The sequence below is a fragment of the Ptiloglossa arizonensis genome, chromosome 6 (assembly GCF_051014685.1).
Source record: "Ptiloglossa arizonensis isolate GNS036 chromosome 6, iyPtiAriz1_principal, whole genome shotgun sequence".
Taxonomy (NCBI): Eukaryota; Metazoa; Arthropoda; class Insecta; order Hymenoptera; family Colletidae; genus Ptiloglossa; species Ptiloglossa arizonensis.
In genome coordinates, this window is record NC_135053.1 from 20146903 (window position 1) to 20170438 (window position 23536).

A 23536-nucleotide genomic window follows, 5' to 3' on the forward strand; every position below is an offset into this window, starting at 1 on the left:
CCATGTTCGGACTACTTTTTTGGTACACGTGATCGAAGGAAATTTTTGAATTTGATCAGAATCGAGTGCGATCAAATGTGGTCGTGTTTGGACTCGTTTTCATCGGGGGAACCTCGCCGATTCGTCGATGACCCTCTGACGGGAGGACAGTGCGACAAATGTAAGAATTTTAATTCTCGTTCATCGAATGACATTTATCGAGGTAGTAACGGGGACTTTTAATGAGGAGTGTCCGTACTTTTTGCGTTTCTCGTGTCTCATTTGTCGAAAAAGGTGCACCTAGCAACCAACGAGATATATCTCGGACAAATTGCCAGGTTTCGGAAGCCCGAAAGTCGTGCGAGACTGTAATATTACGAGGCTTACGGAAGGTTCGAATTATGTTTTCAGTTCTGACCCCATGGGACCCCAAAGTACCGTTTCGATATAATCCTTGTTAATCTCGTCATCGTGCAAATTCCCTTAATTCGACGCAACCTTGGCCGGTACTTCTCAGAGCCCGAGCGACTGAAACGCACAGATTAGAAACGATGAGGCTATAGGCGGCTAACCCAGGACTTAACCTGGACACTGACGATTTAAAATTATAACGATCGGGCCATATGCAGTCGGATTAACGAACGTTTCGGGGTTCGTCCAGATCCCGCGAGTCTTTCTAATTGGGGAATATTAACGCCGGCTACGACACGAGCCTCGATGTACACACATTTCATCGATCGATCTTGCAAATTGAGAGGCAGCCGCGAATGCATCAGCTGTTGCGGCCCGGTTTTGTCATATGGTACGGTTATTACGCGACACCACTTAGAAAGTTTGCACACCGCTGGAAGAACGACAATAGTCGGTAAATGGGACACGGGCGACGAGAAGGTTCGTGAAACACGCGGGGAACATCTGTCCTGCAAAATGGGGCTCGAACCAATTTCGATATTGTCGTTGGGACTATCGGTGCCACGGGCTCCTTTCGTTGCGGGCGAAATTGTGGTTGATCGTTTGCGGTTCTTAATGTACGTGTCGGGCGAGGAATGTTGCTTATGGCACTTGGAACGAGTCCCTGCAAGTGTACTTCATTTTTTGCCCGAGACATTCAATACGGTACTCGGTCTTCGCGTCACGTTCGCTGCGAAATCGTGGCTACCTGTTAAGGTAAGGCAGCACAATATTTCCGAGGCGCACGTGTTGCTACGTTTTTCATGGTAAACGTACTACCACGTCTGGGAAGAAAACGTACCGCTACGTCCTCGAAGGGAACGTACTAGTGCATTCCTTGATGAAACGTGCTACGAAGTTTTGTAAAGAAACGTATCACTACGTTGCGAGGAAAGCGTATCAGTACGTCTACAACAAGAACGTAATACTACGTCTACAATAAGAACGTACTACTACGTCTACGAAAGGAACGTACTATTACGTTTTGCTAGGAAACGTACCGCTACGTTCGCAAGGAAAACATATTAGTACGTCTACAATCAGAACATACTACTACGTTTGCTAAGGAAACGTACTATTACGTTCTGCGAAGAAACGTACCGCTACGATCGTAAGGAAAGCGTAGTAGTACGTCTACAAGAATAACGTACTACCACGTCTACTAAAGAAACGTACTATTACGTTTTACTAGGAAACGTACTGTTACGTTCGTAAGGAAAGCGTATTAATACGTTTACAATCAGAACGTACTACTACGTTTGCCAAAGAAACGTACTGTTACGTTTCCAACAGAAAAGTAACACCCAGTCCCGTGACAAACCTACTACCCTATCTGTAACAAACGTGTATCGATAATTCTGAAACGAAAACGTACTACTACGATCGCTACGATGCTAGTACGTACTACTACGTCCGCGCAGAGAAATTTTCAGAAAAATTGCAGTAATAAAAACATAGGCGGAACGTACACGGTATCGCAACTCGTATGCCCACGTAGTGGAGGTTTGTCAGCTGTCCGAAACGAGACGGCGGTACATTTCGTTCGCGATTTCGTGCCGTAGATAACGGATCGGTAACGGTTTCCACCGGACGTCGATAACCATGATTAAAATTCACGTACACGTGTCCGCCCCATGACTCTGTTACCTACCGGCTCTGAATCATTCGCGAAATACGTTCGAAAACGTCGAACTCGATTCGCGTTACGTCTCTAACATCGTCCATCCAATTATCCATTCCCGATCATCTACCGCAAAAGGTTCCGACAACAGCTAGACCGTTTTCCATCGATATCGCGAGCAACGGTGCACCGTCGACGGACGAATTATCGCACGCCGGCAGGAAACGCGTGGAAACTTTCTCCGATCGATCGGTGGGGCGAAATCGATGCGAAACGGAAGAAAAAGTTCGCCCCGGATACTTTCCCCGACACCCGGTGCATTCCGGAAAGCCACTGGTACGCGTGTCCCGAAAGCGTTTCGGGACACGGTCGCTGGCCATTACGGGGACCACGGCGCGTAACAGTCCGGATTCGTCCGTTCCATTAGGTGTTCTCCAAGAGAGAGAAACGATGAAAGACATCGTTGGCGTGGGTCAGTAGACAGGACAGGAAGGCCAGCGTGATATTCGATACGAGGGATCGCGTGCGCGGGGTGGCTGGTGCCACCCTAACGTGGCACGTGGGGCGCTACCAGGTGTTGCCTAGACGTCGGGTCGATGCCGATCGTACGCGCATGCGCGACCTCCCCTCCCCCCGCTCGACTCTCCTGCGACGCTCTCCTAACCCTCGCGGACCTTTACATCCCTCCACCTAGCCGACATTCTCGGTTCTGGCTCCTCCACCCTCGACTTTCCCCCTTCGAAAGGGGAGATAGGAGTCGGCCCCCTCGTCGTTCGCTCCAACGTGTGCCACCACCTCCACCCCGTCTATTCCCTTACTTCCCCCCTCCCCCTCCTCACCACGTCCCCAACCCTCTTCGACCGTGCGCACCAACACCGAGAACGCGTTACCAACAAGTCCGCGTCGCGTATCGGCGACACAGCGTCACCACTATGCAGCCAATCTTCCATAGGAATTACCATCGCCCCCCTCCACTCCCTCACGGCTTGTCCACCCCCTCCACCCTCCGTCCCGGGAGTTTACACACTCGTCGCGAGGCCAGGAACGAGGACGGTGCCCGTGGCACCCCAGCCAGCTGTTCCCTTCTTCCGTTCTCGATGTCTATATTCGACACGGGCCTCGAACCGCGTTCTCCATCAGGGTTCGCGGGGGGTGTTCACTTCTACGGGGGGGCCAGGTGCCCGATTTCAACGCGACGAGTGCGCCGGGTTCTCGAGCTCCGTGGAAACGAAAAACGGAGTGTTCCAACGGCGTTGCACGAAACTTCGCTAGAATCTAGGGTGCACGGGACCCCGGAAATCGACAACAGGGGTTAGAAAATTTATGGGGGGGGGGGGAGGGGCCTCGATTTAACGCTTGGACCGCACGATCGGTTCACTGGGTCGATCTCTGTGGAAATCGGGGAGAGATTTACAAGCACAATGTTGCACGAAATTTTTCTTGTATAGAAAATGGGGGGCCCCCCAAGAAATTTTATGGGAGGAGGGGGTCGATTTAACGCGTCGACTGTAGGATCGGTTCAGTAAGTCGATCTCTGTGGAAATTGGAGATTTTTAACCACAACATTGCACGAAATTTATCTTGTATAAAAGGTAGGCGGCTCCCTGAGAAATTTTATGGGAGGAGGGGGTCGATTTAACGCGTTGACCGTAGAATCGGTTCAGTTGGTCGATCTCTGTGGAAATTGGAGATTTTTAAGCACAACATTGCACGAAATTTATCTTGTATAAAAGGTAGGGGGCCCCCCTGAGAAATTTTATGGGAAGAGGGGGTCGATTTAACGCGTCGACCGTACGACGGTTCAGTAGGTCGATCTGTGTGAAAATCAGAGAGATTTTTAAGCACAACGTTGCACGAAGTTTTTTGTACATAGAAAGTGGGGGGCCCCCCAGGAGAAATTAACGACCAGGGTTATGGTAATTACGAAGGGGTGAAAAATCGTGTCACGAATTCCAATTGACAAAAGTGTTCACCGTCTCGTCGACGGGATACAGTCACCGTTAAAGGGGGGGGGGGGGGGTAAACACCGAGGAATCGAGGGGAGGGGGGCTGGTCTTTCAAACCGTAGCCTCGTTAGCGTCTAGACAAATCAACCGGTGCTCCGAACGAACACACAATTCCCGCGGAGGAGTACCCGTAAATCCGGGGTTTGCGTTCGCGGAACGCGAGAATCGCTCTCCTTCCACACGCCCCCCTCCCCCGCCCTCCCCCAGCCGACGTCGGGACGCAACGGTGTCGCCAAAACGGGGCACGCGTCCCCCCACTCCCCTATCACCGTTCGAATTCCCTCGTCACGGTTATCAATGCCTTCGTGGAAAAAGCGACAGGATTCTCGATGCCCCTCGGTGGTCCCCGGGACATACGAGGGGGAGAGGTGGGGGGTAGCGGGATGGAAGTCGCGGAAGCAACTGTTACGCCGTGCCAGAAAACGAACGTTTGATTCGGTGCCAGCGAACTCTACCCGCGCCAATGGGCGCTGCACACACGCGCTCGCGCGCGCACCCGTACATACAATCAAAAGGCCTGCAGGAATCGAGAACTACCATCGGCACCCTCGAGGGGTTGCGCAGCCATCCCTCGCTTCGGCACGAACCATCAGCAGCAGCAGCAGCAGCAGCAGCAGCGGCAGCAGCAGCAGCAGCGGCGGCGGCGGCGGCGGCGGCGGAGGCAGCGACGATGGCGGCAACAGCAGCGCCACCCCACAATGCTGACTCAAGGGGAGCCGCAGCAGAGGGACGAGACGGGTGGTTCCTAGTTTTCCGCGCGAGGCAGACGCAGACCGCGACGCGATCGTTGGGGAGGGACGAGGACGGAGAAGGAGAGCCAAGGTAGGGGATAAGCGGCGGAGCGGCAGCGCCACCGACCAAACAGTCGCACCCCGTCGTCGTGATCGTATTCGAGGGCACCCCCTGTCACAGGCGAGAGCCGCGGCAGGGAGCGACCGAGCAAGTATCGGACGGACAGACGGACGGACAGACGGACGAATGGACGGACGGACGGGCAGTCAGTCAGTCAGTCGGTCGGTCCACTCAGTCAGCCAGCCAGCGAAGTCAGTCGCGTGAGATATACCGAGGAGACTGCCCTGAACATTCAAGGAACATCTTCGCCTAGATTAGATAGAGAGAGAGCGAGAGAGTGAGAGAGAAAGAGAGAGAGAAAGAGTGAGAGAGAGAAAGGGAGAAAGAGAGAGAGGGGAGGAAAGAGAGATCGACCGGGAGAACTCGAAGCCAAAAGTGGGAACACGGCAAGCAACCCGGGAAGCAAAAAAAAAAAAAGAGGGTTGGCACGATTAGTTTTCCAGAGTGGTTGGATAGTCCAGCGATAGGACAGTTCGGTGGACAAGGGGGCGGTGTGGAAATAAAAAGGTAGTAACACGGTGAGAGACACACAAGTCGAGGAAGGGTTCGACCGCGTGAGAACAGGGCTGGCATGGTGGCGGTGCATCCTACGAAGGAGCTGCCCTCGCCGTGCCGATGACGAGGCTGCAGATCACGCCCGAACGTGAGCAAGGAAGAACGAAGAGGAAGGCGCCCCGGCGGCGACAGCCACCGTCCACGGAGAACCTGATCGTACGCGAGGTCAACAGGCTACAGATACGCGCGGCGCTGCTGGGTGACGGACGCCGGCGACGGAGACGACGGCGTCGCGGTAACGCGGACGACGTCGTCGACGGCTCCCGGAACGGGAAACGTACGTGGAACGAGAACAACACCGCCACCGGTAGTGGCGACGGTGGTGCCGGCGGCGGGCTAGGCGTCGCGGTAGTCGACGTCCTCGAGATCGTCGATCGGTACTACGGTGGTGCGTTTGGTGCGGTTGGTGAGGGTGTCGTTAGTGGTGCGGCGGCGACGACGCGGGAGGCGTTACGCGGCAGGGATACTCCAACGTCCGGATCGTCCACGGTCGACGATCGTCTTCTCCTGGTGACCGTAGCACCGGACGGTGACCAGGACGCGGAGACTCGCGGCGACCGTCACTGGGTGGGACAACCGCGTCAGCATGCCGCGGTGCCTCATGGCCAAGAAATGGAAGGCCTATCCGTGGCCGGATCGCGTCGAGGACCCCCAGGAGGACACCAACGATCCATCGAGCCTGGTGCGGGATCACACACCGGAGAGCCATGAGATACAGACGTCCGCCTCGTTGGAGAAGCGGCAGCAGCACAGGCACGAACCGGAAGACGAGGAGATCGACGTGGTCGGGGACACCGACGGTAGGCAGGTCGATCATCAGCAGACCTGTTGGGGACCCCACAGTCCGACCGCCGGTGCCACTGCGCCCAGTCCACCGCCTCTCAACGCCTCCGGTGCTCTTTACTATCATGGTGAGTAGTAACAGTGACGACGAAAAAAAGAACAAATCATACGAAAAATTCCACGTGCGGAGAAAACAAGGGTAGGTCGGAGAATCTTATCCAAGGGGTACTCCGTACCAGGTGTGCGTGGGGGGGACGACAGTCAAGGTCCCTTCTATTTGCATCTCGTGCCACGCCCTACTTTGTCCAGATTCGACTACTCCGATTCCGCGCGAACGTGAAAGAAAAACGACGAGGTGGTCTCCTCCCCTCGTCTCGTCCACATACACCGTCGTCACCCCCTCGTCGTTCCTCCCGGTGGATTTCTCTACCACCAACCCCCCTCCCCCCCTCTCACCAGCACCACACACGGGAGGAAAATCCGACCTTCGTTCTCGCGGAGTCTGGCCATGCGTCGAGCCACGGGGGCGACACACCCGCCGATTGGCCGATCGGGTCGTGGTGTGCTATAGAGAAATTGCGGTAGTCGGCCGTGACGATAACACACGGCCCAGGACCCCGTGTCTCGCGGGCCCCCCCGTCGGTGCACGGTACCGTGGGCACACGCTCGTTCTCCGGGGAGAGAGGGGGGGACGGACGAAACGCGTGCCTCCTTCTGGACGAGGTTTAATGATTTTCCAACGTTTCGGGGGCGATCGCGCGACGGATTCCTGCCATGCGTCGCGCACGCACACACGCTCGAGGACACACCCGCCGGTGGCGGCCCGATCGTTGATTTTACTGCGGATCGTCGAGCGGATCGAAGCTAAAGGGGAGGAATGATCCCTTCTTTCTATCTCGCGGCCCCATTTGGGTCACGTTCCTTTGACGAACAAAAGCGTTCCGTCGAGGTTTTTTTTTTTCTTTCTTTCTTTCTTCTTTTTTTTTCCTCCCCCTCCTCCTCCTCCTCGGCTAGAACCGCTTCCAGTTTCGCAATCTCGTGCCTTTCGGCTAAACGAGGACGCAGGAATTTCAGAGTCGACACGCCACCACGGGCTTTCGGACCGTTTTGTCTCTGTACACCCCCACCCGACGCCAGACTGCGGCTGTTGCATGCGATTACAGACCAAAATAATGCGATCGCCCCCAGGCCAGGGGAAAAATCCCGCTTCCTTTACGAAAATATGGTTTATCGTTCGACGAATACCAAGAGTGAAATTCGGTTAATATTTCAAGCGATTAGGCAGGGTCTACCACAAGAGTCTCTTCGGATTTCGAATCGGTCGTATTTTGGTCTCGCATTGTGGTAGTCGATAATGGTACCTACTGGAGGGATGGGTTGTCTTTTGGTAGAGTGTTTAGTACCGTAGTCAAGGGGGTTGGTGTAGAATTTGGACACTTGCTCGTGATTTTCTCTTGGGAAAAGAGAAAATCTCTCTTCGTAACGGCGGTCTTCGAATTTCAGCACCCGCTCCAAAGTTTGCCAATCTCCATCCTCGTTGCCTTCGCTTAATCGGTTTAGAAGCGAGTTAGGTTTCCGGATCTCGATCGGTGGTATTTTTCACTCGTTGAATACGAAAGATTATTCGAAGGAATAGCAAAGATTAAACTGGTCGATGTAATAAACGAAGGCTTGGGAATTGAATCGGTCTTGATCGAGCTCCTCGCTGTAAGGTTTCGACCTTTCAGTTTTAAGTCATCCTCGGGAAACACGAGCAGGTAGTAACCCAAGAGCGAAACGATAAAAATTACGAATTTTCGAGAATAAACAAGGACGGGGAGTAATAAATGTCGAGCTGATGGAACGACCGGAAATTAAGACTTGCAAATTTTCTTCCGGATCATTTGATAAACTCTACTTTAGAAAAACCGTTACTGTGCAGTTAGAGAGGGTCTTGGTGATTTCTGAGGATGAGTCTGAGATCTCAGAACTCGCAACGTCGTCCAACAAAGTCGAGTCTCTAAAATCTCGAAGACCTTGCGAAAAAATTCGTCATCGTTCTCCCGTGGAACCGGGCAACTCGAGGTGACTCGATCACCGAAAAAACCGGTCGTATTACGAGGCATCTGCAAAGGGTGAAGTATTAGCTCGGCAGGTGATTTCAGAGAATTCGGTCCTCGAACGACGATTGCTTTGAGACCAGACGGAGATCCGTTTATTTCGAGGCGAGTTTGAAAATCATACATCAAGAAAATCCTTCAGTTCCCCATTTGGGTCAAGTTTCTTCGAAAGAACAGCAGTGCTCGTGACTCTTTCAGAAACGCTTTCAGCCTGTCAGTTGCTCTTTCAAAACAAAGGGGTGCGGGAAATTTTGCGACGGTCTTGTTTTAAACGACGACTGCCGCTTTGAGCCGACTATGGAACCGGAGAGCGCGGGTTTCGGTTGGAAATTAGAGTCTTTGGAATATTTCGGGACACCTGAAGGGGAAAAACGGGGAAATTTAGGTCGTGAACGACTCGCGCGTTAAATAAACTTTGCTCGTTCTTTGTTTCTATTCCAGCGAGCACAACGGCGTTGAGCTGGTCGCTTAGCGTTCTCCAAACGCGACTACTTTGGCTCCTAGGAGCCAATCGTTCGATGTTCGAAAAATAATACGTCTTTCGAGATGCTTCTCGGTTCGAATCGCGACGCGAGATCCCCCGAATCTGGAGTACGTGTTGAATACGCGCCACAAGTTGATTTATGTCAATGATCACGGAAATGGTGTGCCACCGTTCCATGGACGAGTTCAAAGAAATTTAATATACTCCTCTTCGTTTCCTTACACGCCTCGGCGACAGACACGACGACCATCGTCGCAACGCGTTCTCTCGTCGAGACTAGCGATTCAAGGCTCGTGTTACGTAACCGCGACATTTCGTGTAATCACGTTTGGTACTAAACTGTCGCGAAAACTGCGCGAAAATCGCGCCAGAGTAGTCGTTAATTGAGTTTCGTTATCGATTGTAACGCCTGACAGTCGGGTCTTTAACATGGCGCGAACTGTTATGTAACACGTGCGCCTCTGCGACAGCGTGGGCGAACCTCGATGGGATTTATGAAAATTAAAGCAGTTGGTGGATTTTATCGGGCAATTTTGCATACCTACGACTCCATCCTCTTTCGTAACGATTGTTTCGTCGATGTACTCGTGGATCGTTCGGAAATTCCCGAATTATTTTCAATGCTATTCAAATGTACGATCGTTCAAGATTGAGGTTAGGTTTCGACGAGCGGTTGCTCCCACCCTCGCACGTTTTCGTACTTATCGTTTCAATTGTTTCGATACTCGGGCACGATTGATACCCCGCGCTTGCGTAATAGTTAAGTAGAAAATAAATAAATCGAAGGTTGGGTTCGCGGATGTATAGTAAATAAAAGAAGATAATTTTGTCAGTCTTCGCTTGAAACGTTTCGACCTTTGGTTTTCGATCGAGTAAATGAAATGAATTGCAAACAATAATTACAATGCAGATTCAACCAAACGTTAACGATTGTCGTTCGTTTCACGTTCGATCGTTGTTGTTCACGCTTTGAATTTTTATTCCGTTATCGTTTCACTTTCGAAGATAAGGAAATGTAGGACGATACACTTTTAGGTTAGAAATTTATTTTCTTTCAATATTTTATTAAGTTGTTCGAAAAGTCATTTTCGTGAAAATGAAACATGATTTTTTTAAAGTGTATAAACACTTTATTAAATTACATATATTCTCCATTTTGGAAAACGAAATGACTTTCCGAACCACCCAATAATTTCGATATTCGAAAGAATCGGGATTCGACTAATTATTTTATGCGATGTACGAATACATTTGGGGTTGATAGTTTCGTCCATTTTGAAAACTCGTGCGCGCCATAATAGCTTCCTTTATTCGACTTGTTTCCAGTTGTTGTTCAGTTTTTCTTTTTACGCGGATGCGACTGTATACGGCAGTCGTCGCATGGAGATCAGAATTCAGGTCAGAAATATGTAACAAACGACGCGGCATCGATTAAACGGCTTCCCTTTGCTGTAATTCCATCATGAATAACGAATTGCGTTTTCCTCGTCACGTAACGCTTTATTACACAGTCTGCTCTTCACACCAACGGATCCTCTCGGATATTTTTATTTTGATATCGCTCTTTTATTTAATTAACAATCGTGCCACATTCATTTTCGTTGGAAGATTCAGCAACACCTATTAAAAGTACAACTAAACTTTTACTGTCTTTCTCGTCGTGAACCGATTTTGATCAAACCTGATCAAACCTTATCATACCTTTAGACTAGAAATGGAAGAATTGTTAGAACAAAAACATCTATCTTTGTTCAATAACCAAAGTATGATCAAGAAACCTTGAAATGTACCTTTAAGAAAACATTCGTCGAAAAAATTTCCACCATTGCAGAATGTTTAAAAAATCATTTGATAATAAAAATTCTAGGGACTCGTCGTTCCAAATTTCCCATAGCTTACTCACATGGTAATAAAAGAAACCCCAGTCTAACTACATTATCAAATTTTGCATATTTACATTTATCACAGTTACATTTACAATTTTAGACAATATATATATCCACCCGAAGTTTTTCAACAAATTGTCTAGCGCTTCAGGGTTATTTGCGTCAGTTTGGGTTCGTTTAGAAATTGTTGGTCTTATCTCGAATCGAGACGATCGTTCGAACTGGCTGAAGACGGGCGAGGTAGTGAAACGAATCCCGGTATACTTGAATCCGGGGTAAAAATCGTCACCCGATAGAGACAGGGAGTTACTGGCGTACAGGATTGCAGTAACACTCGATACTAACTTATCCTCGGTACATACTGTCGTCCCCTCCCTCGCCCTTCACCCTCGGTTCTGGATGCCGCGTGTATCGTCGATAAGCTCAACCGGACGACTCGCCGCTCGTGTTCGCCGTCGCTCGAAACGATCGGCGAATAACAATGGCAAAGGACCTTACCGTCGCCCTTTGAAAGGCTAGAATCAACAGACTCGTGGGAGCGTGCAGAGCGTTCATTCGACATTATTGATTCTCACCCTCACCCCTGCCCCCTCCCTTTGTCTCTCGCGCCGCGCTCCACCCACCCGTTCTCCCTACCTCACCCCCTCCCCCACCCCACCTCTCTCTCTTTCTCTCCGCCGTTGATGAAATGCACTTCCAGACACACGACCACTCTCCTTTCCCTCTGTGTTGACTCCGTTTTATTTCAGCCAATAATAGATGCGCGCCGAGTTGATCGATCGCCCCAGCACAGTTTTCTGATTTATTGCTGTCACGCTCCCCCTTCCCCTTCCACTTCTGTGTCCCTCGCCAAGCACCAGCCCCAACTGCCTCGACAACCGATCCGTGGAAACAGTACCCCCACCACTCGACCCCTGTAGCGATTCATCGGGACCGTTTCTCGTTACGCTTGTGAGCCCTCGTGTATCCACGGGGTCCTACCGAAATCGTATATCCAGCAAATATCGGGAAGGAGTTCTGCTGGAGCTTCGATTCGGCAAGCGTTTCTCCTTGTCTCATTGTTTCGTCCACCATCGGTGAGAGTTTCGTTGGATGACGATGGACACGACGAATCCGGTTGGACGATTAACGACGCGATACGCGCAATTAGTCGCGGACACCCGCGCGAATTAATCACGCCGCTTAGCGGACGACGATCGTACCAACTGGGCGCGCGCATGCGTCGTCGAAAGATTCGGTCACCGGAGCGCCGGCTACGTTCCACGGGGCGACACGCTTGTAACGCGCCACGATCGCGGAATTAACAGTAATGTTTGCCATGAATATGCAACGGGATTGTTAATCAGGTAATACCGGGCGTTGGGCTGTGTCCGTGGTTAGTCACTGATTGAGTTATGAATCATTCATGTTCGTACGTGTATTTAAATATCGAAAATTACCACCGTCCCACCGGTGGGACCGTGTTCGTTCGAATTTTCCCGCTCTTTACAGGCCCCGGTTCGTTTCGTCGAGGGTGGGGGGAAAGGGGCGTGTATCCACCGTTCCGTCGACACGACGTCTCCCGAAGATACGCTCGATTCGTAATCGTCGTCACTCGCCGGAAATTCTTAGAGCGGATACACCTGTTTTGAATTATACGGAATTATCGATAATCCGCTCTTCAAACATACCCCGACCAATCCGCTTAAGACAGATTTACGGTTACGCTTTAGCCGCACCGTTAACAGCGTTAATTCGCGACGGCGATGTATTAATTATTCCATCGAATTTTCGAATCGAGATTCAATTACAACCGACGATTATTATTTACAATGCGCGACAATATCGTTAAACGTTGTCAAACTGTCCGAAGGGGTGATTTTGTGCTCTATATTGAATCGTTTCAACTCGTTTGCATCGTACGAACTCGGTGGTCGAAATCAAACGTCCTGTAGAAAATCAAAAAGGGCACATTTTCAAAAAATCGTGAAAAATTATACAATGTACATTTCACGTTGAAATTTTGCAAGCGTGTTCACACAGGCCGATGTACCATTAAGTCAAACGATTCGAGTAGGTTGATATAGAAAATTAATGGTTACTTTACTTTCTAATTATACATCTGGTCACGAGAATTTTTTTTTTTACTTTTTCACGATAATTCGACTCTGTGGAGGATCGTGACATAATCGAGAACGATCGAAGGAACAACGGGAACATTCCCTTGTGTCGATATACACGAGCGAAAAAATCTATGATTATTTATTATTTCCAAAGGAATTAAAGATTTACGCAATTTTATCGATCGGTTGTATTCCATCCATGTGCAACCTGCAGAAAGAAAATATTATTCGCAGAACGTGTATATATATATATATACATATATATTAACTCCATAAATATATACACACAAACACATACAAACACATATATATATGATTCCATTTTAAAACCAGCGGATGACCTTTAAATATCGCAAGCGGTTCCATCTAAAATGAAATCACGGTGACCACCGATAGGATAATCGGCAGCGGTGTGACCTTTTGAAAAAATGAATGGTACCGCAACAAAGAAATAACGACAATGTCACACGGTATCGATTTCGCCACGCTAGGGTTGACATTGTTGTAACACGAGCTCCAGATACGGAATTTTGAATCATGTTCGGCAAACGGGCTCAACGAATACGATTACGAGATTTCCGCCCACGGTTTCTGGGCGTTAGTCTTGGCACTCGACGGATTTAACCTTTGAATGCATACGGTTGCAGTATTGTCACATATATTTACTCTTTGTTTAGATAGGTGTTATTAGACACCAACGACGTGTTCCTCAACTACTGTTGCATTCCTAGGGCATCTTTTTCTCAATTTTAATACCCCGGACAATATCTGCTTATCGCAACGAGTGAAATCATTTTTTCAACTTCACTCACAACCATTCAAAGGTCAAAAGAATCCCTTTCGTTCACTCTGATTGCAGTATTGTCAATTTTAGGATCAATTTTGTATCGTGGTATCTGAAGTCGATGGTTCCTTACCACCTATTAATCGAAACTTTTATAATTTGCTGTGGTTTCGAGTCTCTTGGGACTGTCTTAGTTCTTTTGGAAAAATCTTGTACTATTTCATAACTATCTCGATAAATATTTTCTTTTTCAAAGTGCAACCTGTGGAAGTCTCAATCTCTTCTCACTTTGAGTTTCTGTTACGCGAATTTTACTTCGCGAATATTGCAAAAGAAAATTATTTCTCGGTTTTTTATACGCAAATTAATCAACACTCAAACTAAGCAACAAATGGCGAAACCTGCGTGACTACTAAGCAAATTACGAAAGATGCATCGTAATCCATTATGAGCGAACATTACAGGGACATTTTTATATTGAATTCTAAAGGTTACATTACGAAATGGAGGCTAAAATGGCGTTACATGGAAGTAAAATTATTATTCACTACTTCTCTAAAATTATAAATGTGAAAAACACAAATTGTAAATCATAATTAGAAAAACTATACCCAACCACCGTAAACACATTCGATAAAACACACTTCCGCTGTATTAACACTGGAATTATTTGTATTACCATTTGTATCAGATCACACACGTATCTTTAAAGTTAATTGAAGAAAGGACAAATTAATTTACGAATACCATTAGTTGTCCATTTCGATAATTGTCCAGGAATATTGTAGGCACACGATTAATAATCGAGTAATTTTAAAACAAATGTTATAGTCAAACTGACCCTTTGGTAGTTCCACTGTTAAAAGACAATCTCATTCCCTCGGTTCACGTTCGTCTCGTTCCCTCGTTTAAAGACACCCGTGTTGTATACCCCCTCGCTCCTCTCTTCTTCTCGTCGTTTAAAGACACGTGTCTGTTTTTATTTCGGTAACAAGAGAATTAATTGAAACAGAAACACAAGAGGGCCTTCGCTAAAGTCTGAAATCCAAAGCCTTGCGTTCCTGTTTTAATTAATGCTCTTAAGAGATCCTACGCTGAAGGCCTCCTCTCCCTTCGTGTCTCTGTTTCCACGAACGCTTTCTACGCTGTCAAAAATTAAACAAAAAAAAAAAAAGAAAGAAAAAAATTACAAACAAAAACAGAATATGACACATCGTGGCGCCATTAAACCTGCGTTATCTGTGTCGTGTAATCGTATTCGTTCGGATAACGGAGAATAAAGAGGGGAGGAAGTGTGTGTGTGTGTGGAGGAGGAGGGGGAAGGAGGGCTGTTCCACCGTTCTTCTCGGCACGTTTTATCGATTTGGAGCTCGCGTTTTCTCGGTTGGGAGCGCAAAAACAACAAGAAGTTCCGCCTCGCGTTGTTTCGCGGAGACAGCGCGCTCGCTCGTGGAAAGAAGCACAGCTGACGAAAGGAGGGGGCGGTGACTGTGCGAGGAGGGGCGGGGAGGGGGCAGGGGTTGGAGGAAGTGGCGCGGTCGGCAATTTCTGCGCCCTCGTGTTCGGGCCCGGTTCGCAACAATGCGAATGTCGCGTTACATTGTCGCAGCGGCCGTATCGATCGTATCCGGTGGAAGGCAACGTGGCATCGAAGGCTAACTGTCGCGTGTCCTGTCGCGTGGACAACAGCAATAAAAAAAAAGAAAGAAAAAAAAAACAGAGAAGGGTCAACTGCCAGGTTTAAACAATTCGAACGTTCGCGCCGTGTCGCGCGAGAAAAAGTTAACGCGGTGATGCGAATACGAACTGGTATCAGTGCACGTGCGTTGCAACTTGGAACAATTGCTGCAAAACTCTCGAGCAACTGTTTACCAAAGTTCGATCTTATCCACTGGATCGTCACTTTTTTATTTTTTCAATCAAAAGTATACTTTCGATTGACAACGATAAACGATTATTATTATTTCTGGCAATGTGAATAATTTTTCAAAATTTGTGAACAATTTTTCAAAATTATTCAGCTTTCCTAAAACCGAGGGTTAGTTAACAATAACGATAACAATTATTGTCGATAACAATTAATTTTTGTTGTTGTCAAAGCACGAGTGTAGAAAAGAATCTTGTAAGGTGGATCAATGTTTGTTTGTGTAAAATTTATTCGTTGTAACTTTACCCTTCTGTAAGGTGGATTAATATCTATGTAAAATTTATTCGTTACAACTTTACCCTTCTGTAAGGTGGATTGATATTTATGAAAAATATACAACTTTACCCTTCTGTAAGGTGGATTGATATTTATGAAAAATATACAACTTTACCCTTCTGTAAGGTGGATTGATATTTATGCAAAATTTACAACTTTACCCTTCTGTAAGGTGGATTGATATTTATGAAAAATATACAACTTTACCCTTCTGTAAGGTGGATTGATATTTATGCAAAATTTACAACTTTACCCTTCTGTAAAGTGGACTGACATTTATGTAAAATTTTTCCGAAAGTTCTACACTCGTTGTTAAGTAACGGTCGGTCCGCGCACCGAGGTATTATCACACTCGAGGCTACTTAGGTGGAATCCCCGCCATGATGTTTGGCTACCCCCACCACCGGGCCTCCCGTCTGTACGCGCAGACCTGCAGGCATACGTCCTCGATTTCCCGAACAAAAGAGCAAACCGTCATGGCGCGCGAGTCTGGCGCGATTGACAGCGAGGGGGAATGGCCTTCAGCGGCCAATTGATTTCATCCCGACTGTAACGAATACCCTCGCGGTCGAGTAAGTTTCTTTAACTTGTTTCAATCCCTTTACGAACCCCCGGTACTGTTATCGACAACCGATCGCGCGCCCGTCTCTCTAAATTCCGATAAAAATTTCAGAATCGTATCACGAGCGCGCTCGTTCTTCCTCCTTTGTTCCTTTCGTACGGGAAGGTCGGTTCGAAGTACCTCTCCCGTAACGCGTCTCGGGGAAAAAGTCGTAAATTTCGACTCGAGCCGACGCCAATGGTGGCATAAAAAAAAAAAAAATATCCACGTGTTATGTGAGACCGAGCACGAAATCGAGAGGACGTGCAACAAATACCACCTCTCCCCTCCCCCCTCACGCGTGTCATTATACAGAAACCTTCTTCTTACCCTCGTTTTTTCTCCGTCGTTTTCTCGTTAACAGTCGCACATGGTGGGACCAGCTGGCGTGCGCCGACACCAGGAAATGAAACGACGCACCGGTTCCGTGTGATTCACGAATTCAAATATTCATGGCGAGGGGACCGAGTGGCAGCGGGGACTGGTGACGGGGGAGGGTGGGGAGAAATGTTATGTTATTGGTGCCCTTTAATTTTCGTCGCCTCAGCGTTCCGTTCCGCACGAGAGAATCCTCGGGGATAATTAAGGGCCGTCGTTCTGCGGCTCAGCTGGCCATTGTTTCCGTCGATCCTGGCGACGATTGTTCAGAACGCGACACTGCGAATCGGCGCACCTCGCGATATTAATTTCCCAACGTACCGAACGATCTTGTCCGCAACTCCGCGAATAATTTTCCCATTTCCACGAACGTGGCGTTTCTCTTCAACCGGGTATCCACCGTGGAGCGAATCGAAATTAATCCTGGGACGAAAAACCAATTGTTACGATCTTTTCCGGTCACCTGACCCGGTTACCTTTCGTATCTGCACACCTCGTGGGAAATATGGCCGATAAAGAGTGCAACGTGACGACACGCGGATCAACTTTACCCTTCTTGCGTTCCTCCGAAAGAGTTTTGCGGAGTGTGCGTCGGAACACTCGACAGGTTTCAATCACGTCAGTCACTTGTTGGTAGTCGTTTCGTGAACACCCGACAGATCCACTTTCGGGTACGTGTAAACGAAGTGTCGTTCAGGATCGTATGGAAGTATTTCGATACTGTTCTTCCAATGCGATTGTCACACATTCGAAAGGTCGGTTTAAAGTACTCGAGGTTCTCGCGCGTTTGAGTATCGTTTAACGATAAAATAGTCTCTCTGTCGGATTGTATCAGAAAGTCCTTGTTACTTAAGATTCGGAGAAGATTATCTCAAATGAAAACTGTAATAAAGTCTTCTACCTTTCGATTGTTATGAAAAAGGGCAGAACGAGAAGCGTTAAAAGCAAATAACAATGTTGATACAAGTATACAGTTTACTGTAAGAGCCTACAATTGAATCAGATGACACTATCGAGAATGTAGAGAGGGTTGGTCTTAGATTCGATTGCAGGCTTACACGAGATCTAGATAAATCGAGATCTATAATTCACGAGATCTATAGTTCAATATACCTTCTATGTAGATGGAAGAAAGTACTAGAGCATAAGGTGTACACCATTCAACATTTAAAATTATACCACACTCAGCAGTTATAAATACCACGGTATTAATATTCTTCGTCCTAGGCTACGCCAATGCGTTTCGGTGGTACAGTACACAGCATACTGTAGAAGCCTATAATTGAATCAAATGACACTATCGAGAATGTGGAAGATGTTGATCTTAGATTCGATTCCAGGCTTACACTAGATCTAGAACATAATTCAATATACCTTCTGTGCAGATGGAAGAAAGTACTAGAGCATAGAGATGTACACCATTCAACATTTAAAATTATACCATACTCAGCAGTTTTTAATTCCACGGTATTAATATACTTCGTCATAGGCTACGCCAATGCGTTTCGTTGGTCACTTGTTATCGCTCGACTCGCTCTGTTTCGAAGCCTCTCTCTCGCGACATTCGTCACGCGATGGACTCGTACATGCGCATGCGCCTCAACCAATGACGAAAATGCGTGCAACCCGTGGTGAAATGACTAATCCGAATCGTTGACAACTTTCAATCTCTAGATAGTATCGACGTTCCCCTTGTGCACCGTTTAAGAAACACCGATGTAGCTGACTAGTTAGTACGCACGTAACTACCCAGAGGACGACTTCCCCAAGCTCTGGCCATTTGTACAAATCGTGCATCCCAATAGCGGAAAGTTTCCCCCATATAGATAGGCATTACTCCCCTTGGTAGTTCCATCTCTATTTCTCCTCCGCAGTAGCCTTTTTCAGCACGTGGGTCACAAATACCACACCGTGAACCCTACTTCAGCCACCCCCAAGTTGTGCCTATCTAATAGTTAGCTAATAGCTTCCCAGTTTTGTTGCGCTAACAAAGAATAAAAGGAGGGCAGATATCCTAAAATTCCTTCTTCGCAGAGATTTTCACCAGTTATAACCTCTTGTAATCCTCTAGTGCGTCACCTAAATTCTAACCCAGGAACTCTGTTACCCAACTTCTAACTTAAAATCCACCTAAACGGTGTACAAATAAACTTCTTCGCATACTATCGTGCTAGATCGAATTTAACATCGAGAGACGTTCCTTTTGATCGAATCTCCACTCTGTCCAGGTTATACCCAAATTCTAGCTTAAAACCCACCTAACCCCCCACTCGTACAAATAAACGCAAGCTATCGTGGTAGAAGATCGAACTAGACATCAAGGGACATTCCTTGTGAACGAATCCCTTCTCTGTCCAGGTCATACCCAAATTCTAGCTCAAAAGCTACCTAAACGATGTACAAATGAACTTCTTCGCAAGCTATCGTGCTAGATCAAACTCGACATCGAGGGACATTCCTTGTGAACGAATCTCCTTTCTGTCCCAGGTTACACGCACGAGTCATGGATCAACCACGAGGAGCCACCGAAATACGCTACTCTACGCTCAGCAGCGGAGCTGGCTAGACCGGTGGTACCGTCACCACCGCCGCCAGCCGCGCCTCAGGAGCTGCCAGCGGTGGTGACCGGGTCCAGCTTGCACCAACCACACCCGGCCTCGACAACGACCCCTTCGTCGTCCGCGTCGCTGACCCTGCCGCCCAGGAAGAGCCTGTCGATGTGCTTCACAAGCACCGGGACCGCTCTCTCGTTACCACCGAAGAAGAAAGACATCTATCGTCCGTACAGCCTCCAACCGACGTCAGAGATCCGAACGTCAGCGGAGGAGGACTTGTCCGCCGCGCAGGCGATCCTCGATCTGAGCGCTTCCCCGGCTGCGCCCACCCACTCGGTCTTCATTCACACGTTGTCACCGCCGCCGCCGCCGCCGCCTCCGCCACCGCCGCCACCTCAGCAGCAAACGGCGCCCGGTCAGCTGCAACCGGCGCAGCTGCAATCGGTGCCCACCGCGCAGCCTATACCGGTCTCCGTGCTAGTCCCGGTGCCCAGCTCGCAGACCAGCCAGTTGCGACAACAGGAACAGGCTCAGCAGCCCCAGTCACCGGCCACCGCCGAGGCGAACGCGAACAACTGCGCCACCGGCAGGGATGGGTGAGTATCGACCAACGGAATGCCCTCTCTAAGCATTTTGGCCGGTCGTGGGAGCGTCACGAGTCCCATATGTGTCGGTCTCTCGGCACCTCGTTCGGTTTCGAACAGAGCCGACCACCCGAGCCGTGTCTCCGCGGACTCGGGCTCCCTCGTGGAGGCATCGATGAACGTGGATAGATTTCAACATCGGGGACGGTGAAAAGACGATGATTGGACGCTGGACGAGAGAGACCGAGTTAAATTAGAGACTCGGATGCTGGGAAGGGGAACGCGTATCCGACCGGCCAATATTCTTGTAAACGACTCTAGCGTCCCGTCGGGAATCGTTCCACGATCGACGAACGCGATAACGCTGCTCCCCTTGGTTGTTGCCGGCGCGAACCGATCGCGACCGAACGAACCAGGGGAGAGACGAACGATGTCGCAGCTCCCCCGTTTTTCCGTCGGATCGTTCGGTGTCACTTTTGACATTGGTTTCGTCGGGAGGGAGGGTGTAGGTTACCGGATCGATGGTATCGCACGTTTCGGACACATCCGTGGTACACAGACGCTTGTCCCCGCGAGAGACCCCTCCCCTGTTGTATCTGGGCGTTCGAACGACAGTGTCCCCTGATCGAGCAATTGCAGTAACGTCTTCGCGAGTGGTAGTATCTCGCGAGTAGTGTCACGGGGAAAGTATGCGATTCACAATTCGAGCAGGGACAAAGTATGCCAGATTCCCTGCTACCGCTCCGACTTAACCTTCGTGACGTTGCACGGGACACGAGTATCGGAGAGGGGAACAGGAACCGGACACCCAAAGGCTCTACACCTCCGCTCGCTGATACTAAGTGAAGCTCCGACCGATCGCTGCGCGGTAGCGGGGAACTTGGCATCCCTGACTGCCGGTTGCAGAGTGGTAACGTGAACCACCGTTCACGGAGCCACCACTGTTACCAAGTTCTCTCTGACCAGCAGCGCCAACGGGAGCACGAAGACGGTCGCCTACACGTACGAGGCGTTCTTCGTCTCGGATGGACGATCGAAGCGTCGCGGCGGTACCACGAGCGGCGCCGCGGTCCCCGAGAAGGAGGCCACCCAGCCGGACAGGCCGAAGTTCACGTGCACCGAATGCGGCAAACAGTACGCCACCTCGTCGAACCTGTCCCGGCACAAGCAGACCCACCGTAGCCTCGACTCCCAATCGGCGAAGAAGTGCATCCACTGTGGCAAAGCGTACGTGAGCATGCCCGCTTTAGCGATGCACGTGCTCACGCACAAGCTTGCCCACAGCTGCGGCGTGTGCGGGAAGATGTTCTCGCGACCCTGGCTGCTGCAAGGACACCTGAGGAGCCACACCGGTGAGAAACCGTACGGTTGCGCCCACTGCGGCAAAGCGTTCGCCGATCGGTCGAATCTGCGCGCGCACATGCAGACACACTCCGCCGACAAGAACTACGAGTGCTCGCGATGCCACAAGACCTTCGCCCTCAAGTCCTACCTGAACAAGCATCTGGAGTCCGCGTGTCTGCGGGACGACGAGATGCCACCGCAGCAGCAACAACAACAACCGGGGACCGGGAACGGAGGGAGCAACTCGAACCAGCACCAACCGAGCAACGATCGCGATTTGTAGCAGCGCTTCGACGACGGAAAGACGACGACCATCAGGCACCACGACGCCCTCGCGGAAGCGGTTAGGGAGAGCTAGCGGTCGGTCCCGGCGACGCCCGGCTAACACGGGGAACGAAGGGGATCGAGACAGGATTGATGACGATGAGAGAAAGGGAGAGAGAAAGAGAGAGAGAGAAAGAGAGAGGGTGGGTGGGAGAGAAAGGAAGAAAGAGATGGGGAGAAAGAGAGGGAGAGAAAGTGAGGGAGAGAAAGAAAGAGAGAGAGAAAGAGGGAGGGTGAAAAAGGGAAAAACAAAAAAGTTTGCCGTAGGTTTTAAGTAGAAAAGTGCCAGTAGAGAGAATGGAGTAGTAGAGAGGTTAACGGTAAAACGAAAAAAATTTGAGTAGTCGAGGAACAGCGGTGAGATGAAAAGGGAGAGAAAGAGAGAGAGAAAAAGGGAGAGTGAGCAAGGGAGAGAAAGAGTGAACAAGAGAGAGAGAGAGTGAGCAAGAGAGAAAGAGAGTGAGCAAGAGACAGAGAGAGAGAGAGAGAAAAAGTGAGCAAGAGAGAGAGAGAAAGAGAAAGAGGTGGAGGAGGAGGAGGTATCGGTTTCTTAAATAATGTCTAACATTAATAAAAAACGTCCAGTAATGTTTAAGTCTTTACAAAAGGAAAACAAAAAAAACGAAACGAGAGTGTAAAACGAGAACAAAAGAACACGTCGAACGGTGACGTCCACACTGCAGTCTAGTCACTCTAGTCGATTATACCTATTACATTATGATATTATATTATTATATTATATATATTATATTATTATTATATATATATAGTATATTTACTAGCGCGTACGGTTCTAGTCGCAAGCTCGTTACGGAGACACTATTTATTGAATACTTAGCTGCCTAAACGAAGATTGAAAAGAAAAAAAAACTAAAACTCTCCATCGGGTAGAGCGAGATGGTAAAAAATTGGGGGATTCACCGTGATGACGGACTCGACGGTACAATATACGACGCTGAAGCTCGACGTTAGGTTGACGAGCCCGACGAGATTTCCGGGCCGGTTTTCGATTCTGTACCCCCACCCCGCCCGCCCCATCCACCGATCCAACCCACTTTCACCCCGGTAACCCCGCCCACTCGACCACCTCCGCTCGACTCCGCGTCGAGCACGCCAATACCAAAGCGCCGCGACGACGCCAGCCGGGGCGATCTCGCGGGAATCGAATCCTGTCCAGGGGATCTGATCGTCGTCGTCGTCGACAACGGAAACGCGCAACCGTGACTCCGTCGACTTCGTCCTTCTTCCCAACGCCTTCGAACGCCCGTCTCCGCGTTAGAGACAACGACCCTCTTGCATGTTCCTCTTCGACGGCTAGCCCCACGTGGGGCCGAATTATACTCGACCAGGGGTCGACGCGATTCATTCTGGACGATCGACGTCCTCAATCGAAGTCGTCGGTGCAGGTATGCGCGTTCCGTTTGACGATGACTTGAACGCTGCGTGTAACCGGCACGTGTAACGCCCGATAAATCGTGTCCCCTTTCGCTTCGAATTTTGACAACCGTCGGCGATAAACGGTGGGCAATCGGAAAGTTCGAAACGCGTTAACCACGAGGGCAAAATTAACGAACTATTGTCGGAGAAAAATCAGTACCGTTGTTTAATATTCACAGGATACGGTAATTCCCGCTTTCTGGGAACCTCTACCCCGGATTCGAGTAACGGGAATCGTCGAACCTCGCTGTTTGCGTTTAAATAGTGCGAAAATATTATTATTCATAGATTGTGTACTTGGGAGAATCTAACGAAAGGATTGTATAATAGAAATTTCATGCAACAATAGGCCCCCGTTTGATGTGAATATGGATACTCCGCTTTCAAGCCAAACGGCGATCTCGGTTAAGTTACTTGAAAGCGGGAATTACCGTAGTGTTCGGGGGATGGATTTTGAAAGAGATTCGATTCGTTCGATCTTGGACTGCTCAATTTAAGCTCAAAAACTG

General features: G+C 49.1%; 1 protein-coding gene and 1 long non-coding RNA gene across 7 annotated transcripts in view; one reads left to right on the plus strand and one right to left on the minus strand.

Annotated features, from left to right (window-relative positions):
* LOC143148615 (uncharacterized) overlaps positions 1 to 23536 on the minus strand; it is a 61538-nt gene that overhangs the window by 17946 nt on the left and 20056 nt on the right. Inside the window, exon 4 of one of the 5 annotated variants that reach the window (XR_012992538.1) lies at positions 9856 to 10449. The exons of 2 other annotated variants lie outside the window; for them this stretch is intronic. This is a non-coding gene — a long non-coding RNA (uncharacterized LOC143148615). Of the gene's footprint in view, positions 1 to 9855; positions 10450 to 12894; positions 13026 to 23536 lie in introns of those variants that run through there. 2 more of the 5 variants (XR_012992540.1, XR_012992542.1) reach the window with 2 other exon arrangements.
* Scrt (scratch) lies at positions 5918 to 22093 on the plus strand. Of its 2 annotated transcripts, none has more exons than XM_076315089.1 (3): positions 5918 to 6374; positions 19271 to 19934; positions 20889 to 22093. In XM_076315089.1, exons 1-3 carry the CDS (start codon positions 6050 to 6052, stop codon positions 21547 to 21549), a joined length of 1650 nt encoding a protein of 549 aa, XP_076171204.1. In that variant the 5' UTR covers positions 5918 to 6049; the 3' UTR covers positions 21550 to 22093. The 2 variants fall into 2 exon arrangements, with proteins under 2 accessions (XP_076171204.1, XP_076171205.1); XM_076315090.1 differs by having other exon boundaries at positions 20892 to 22093.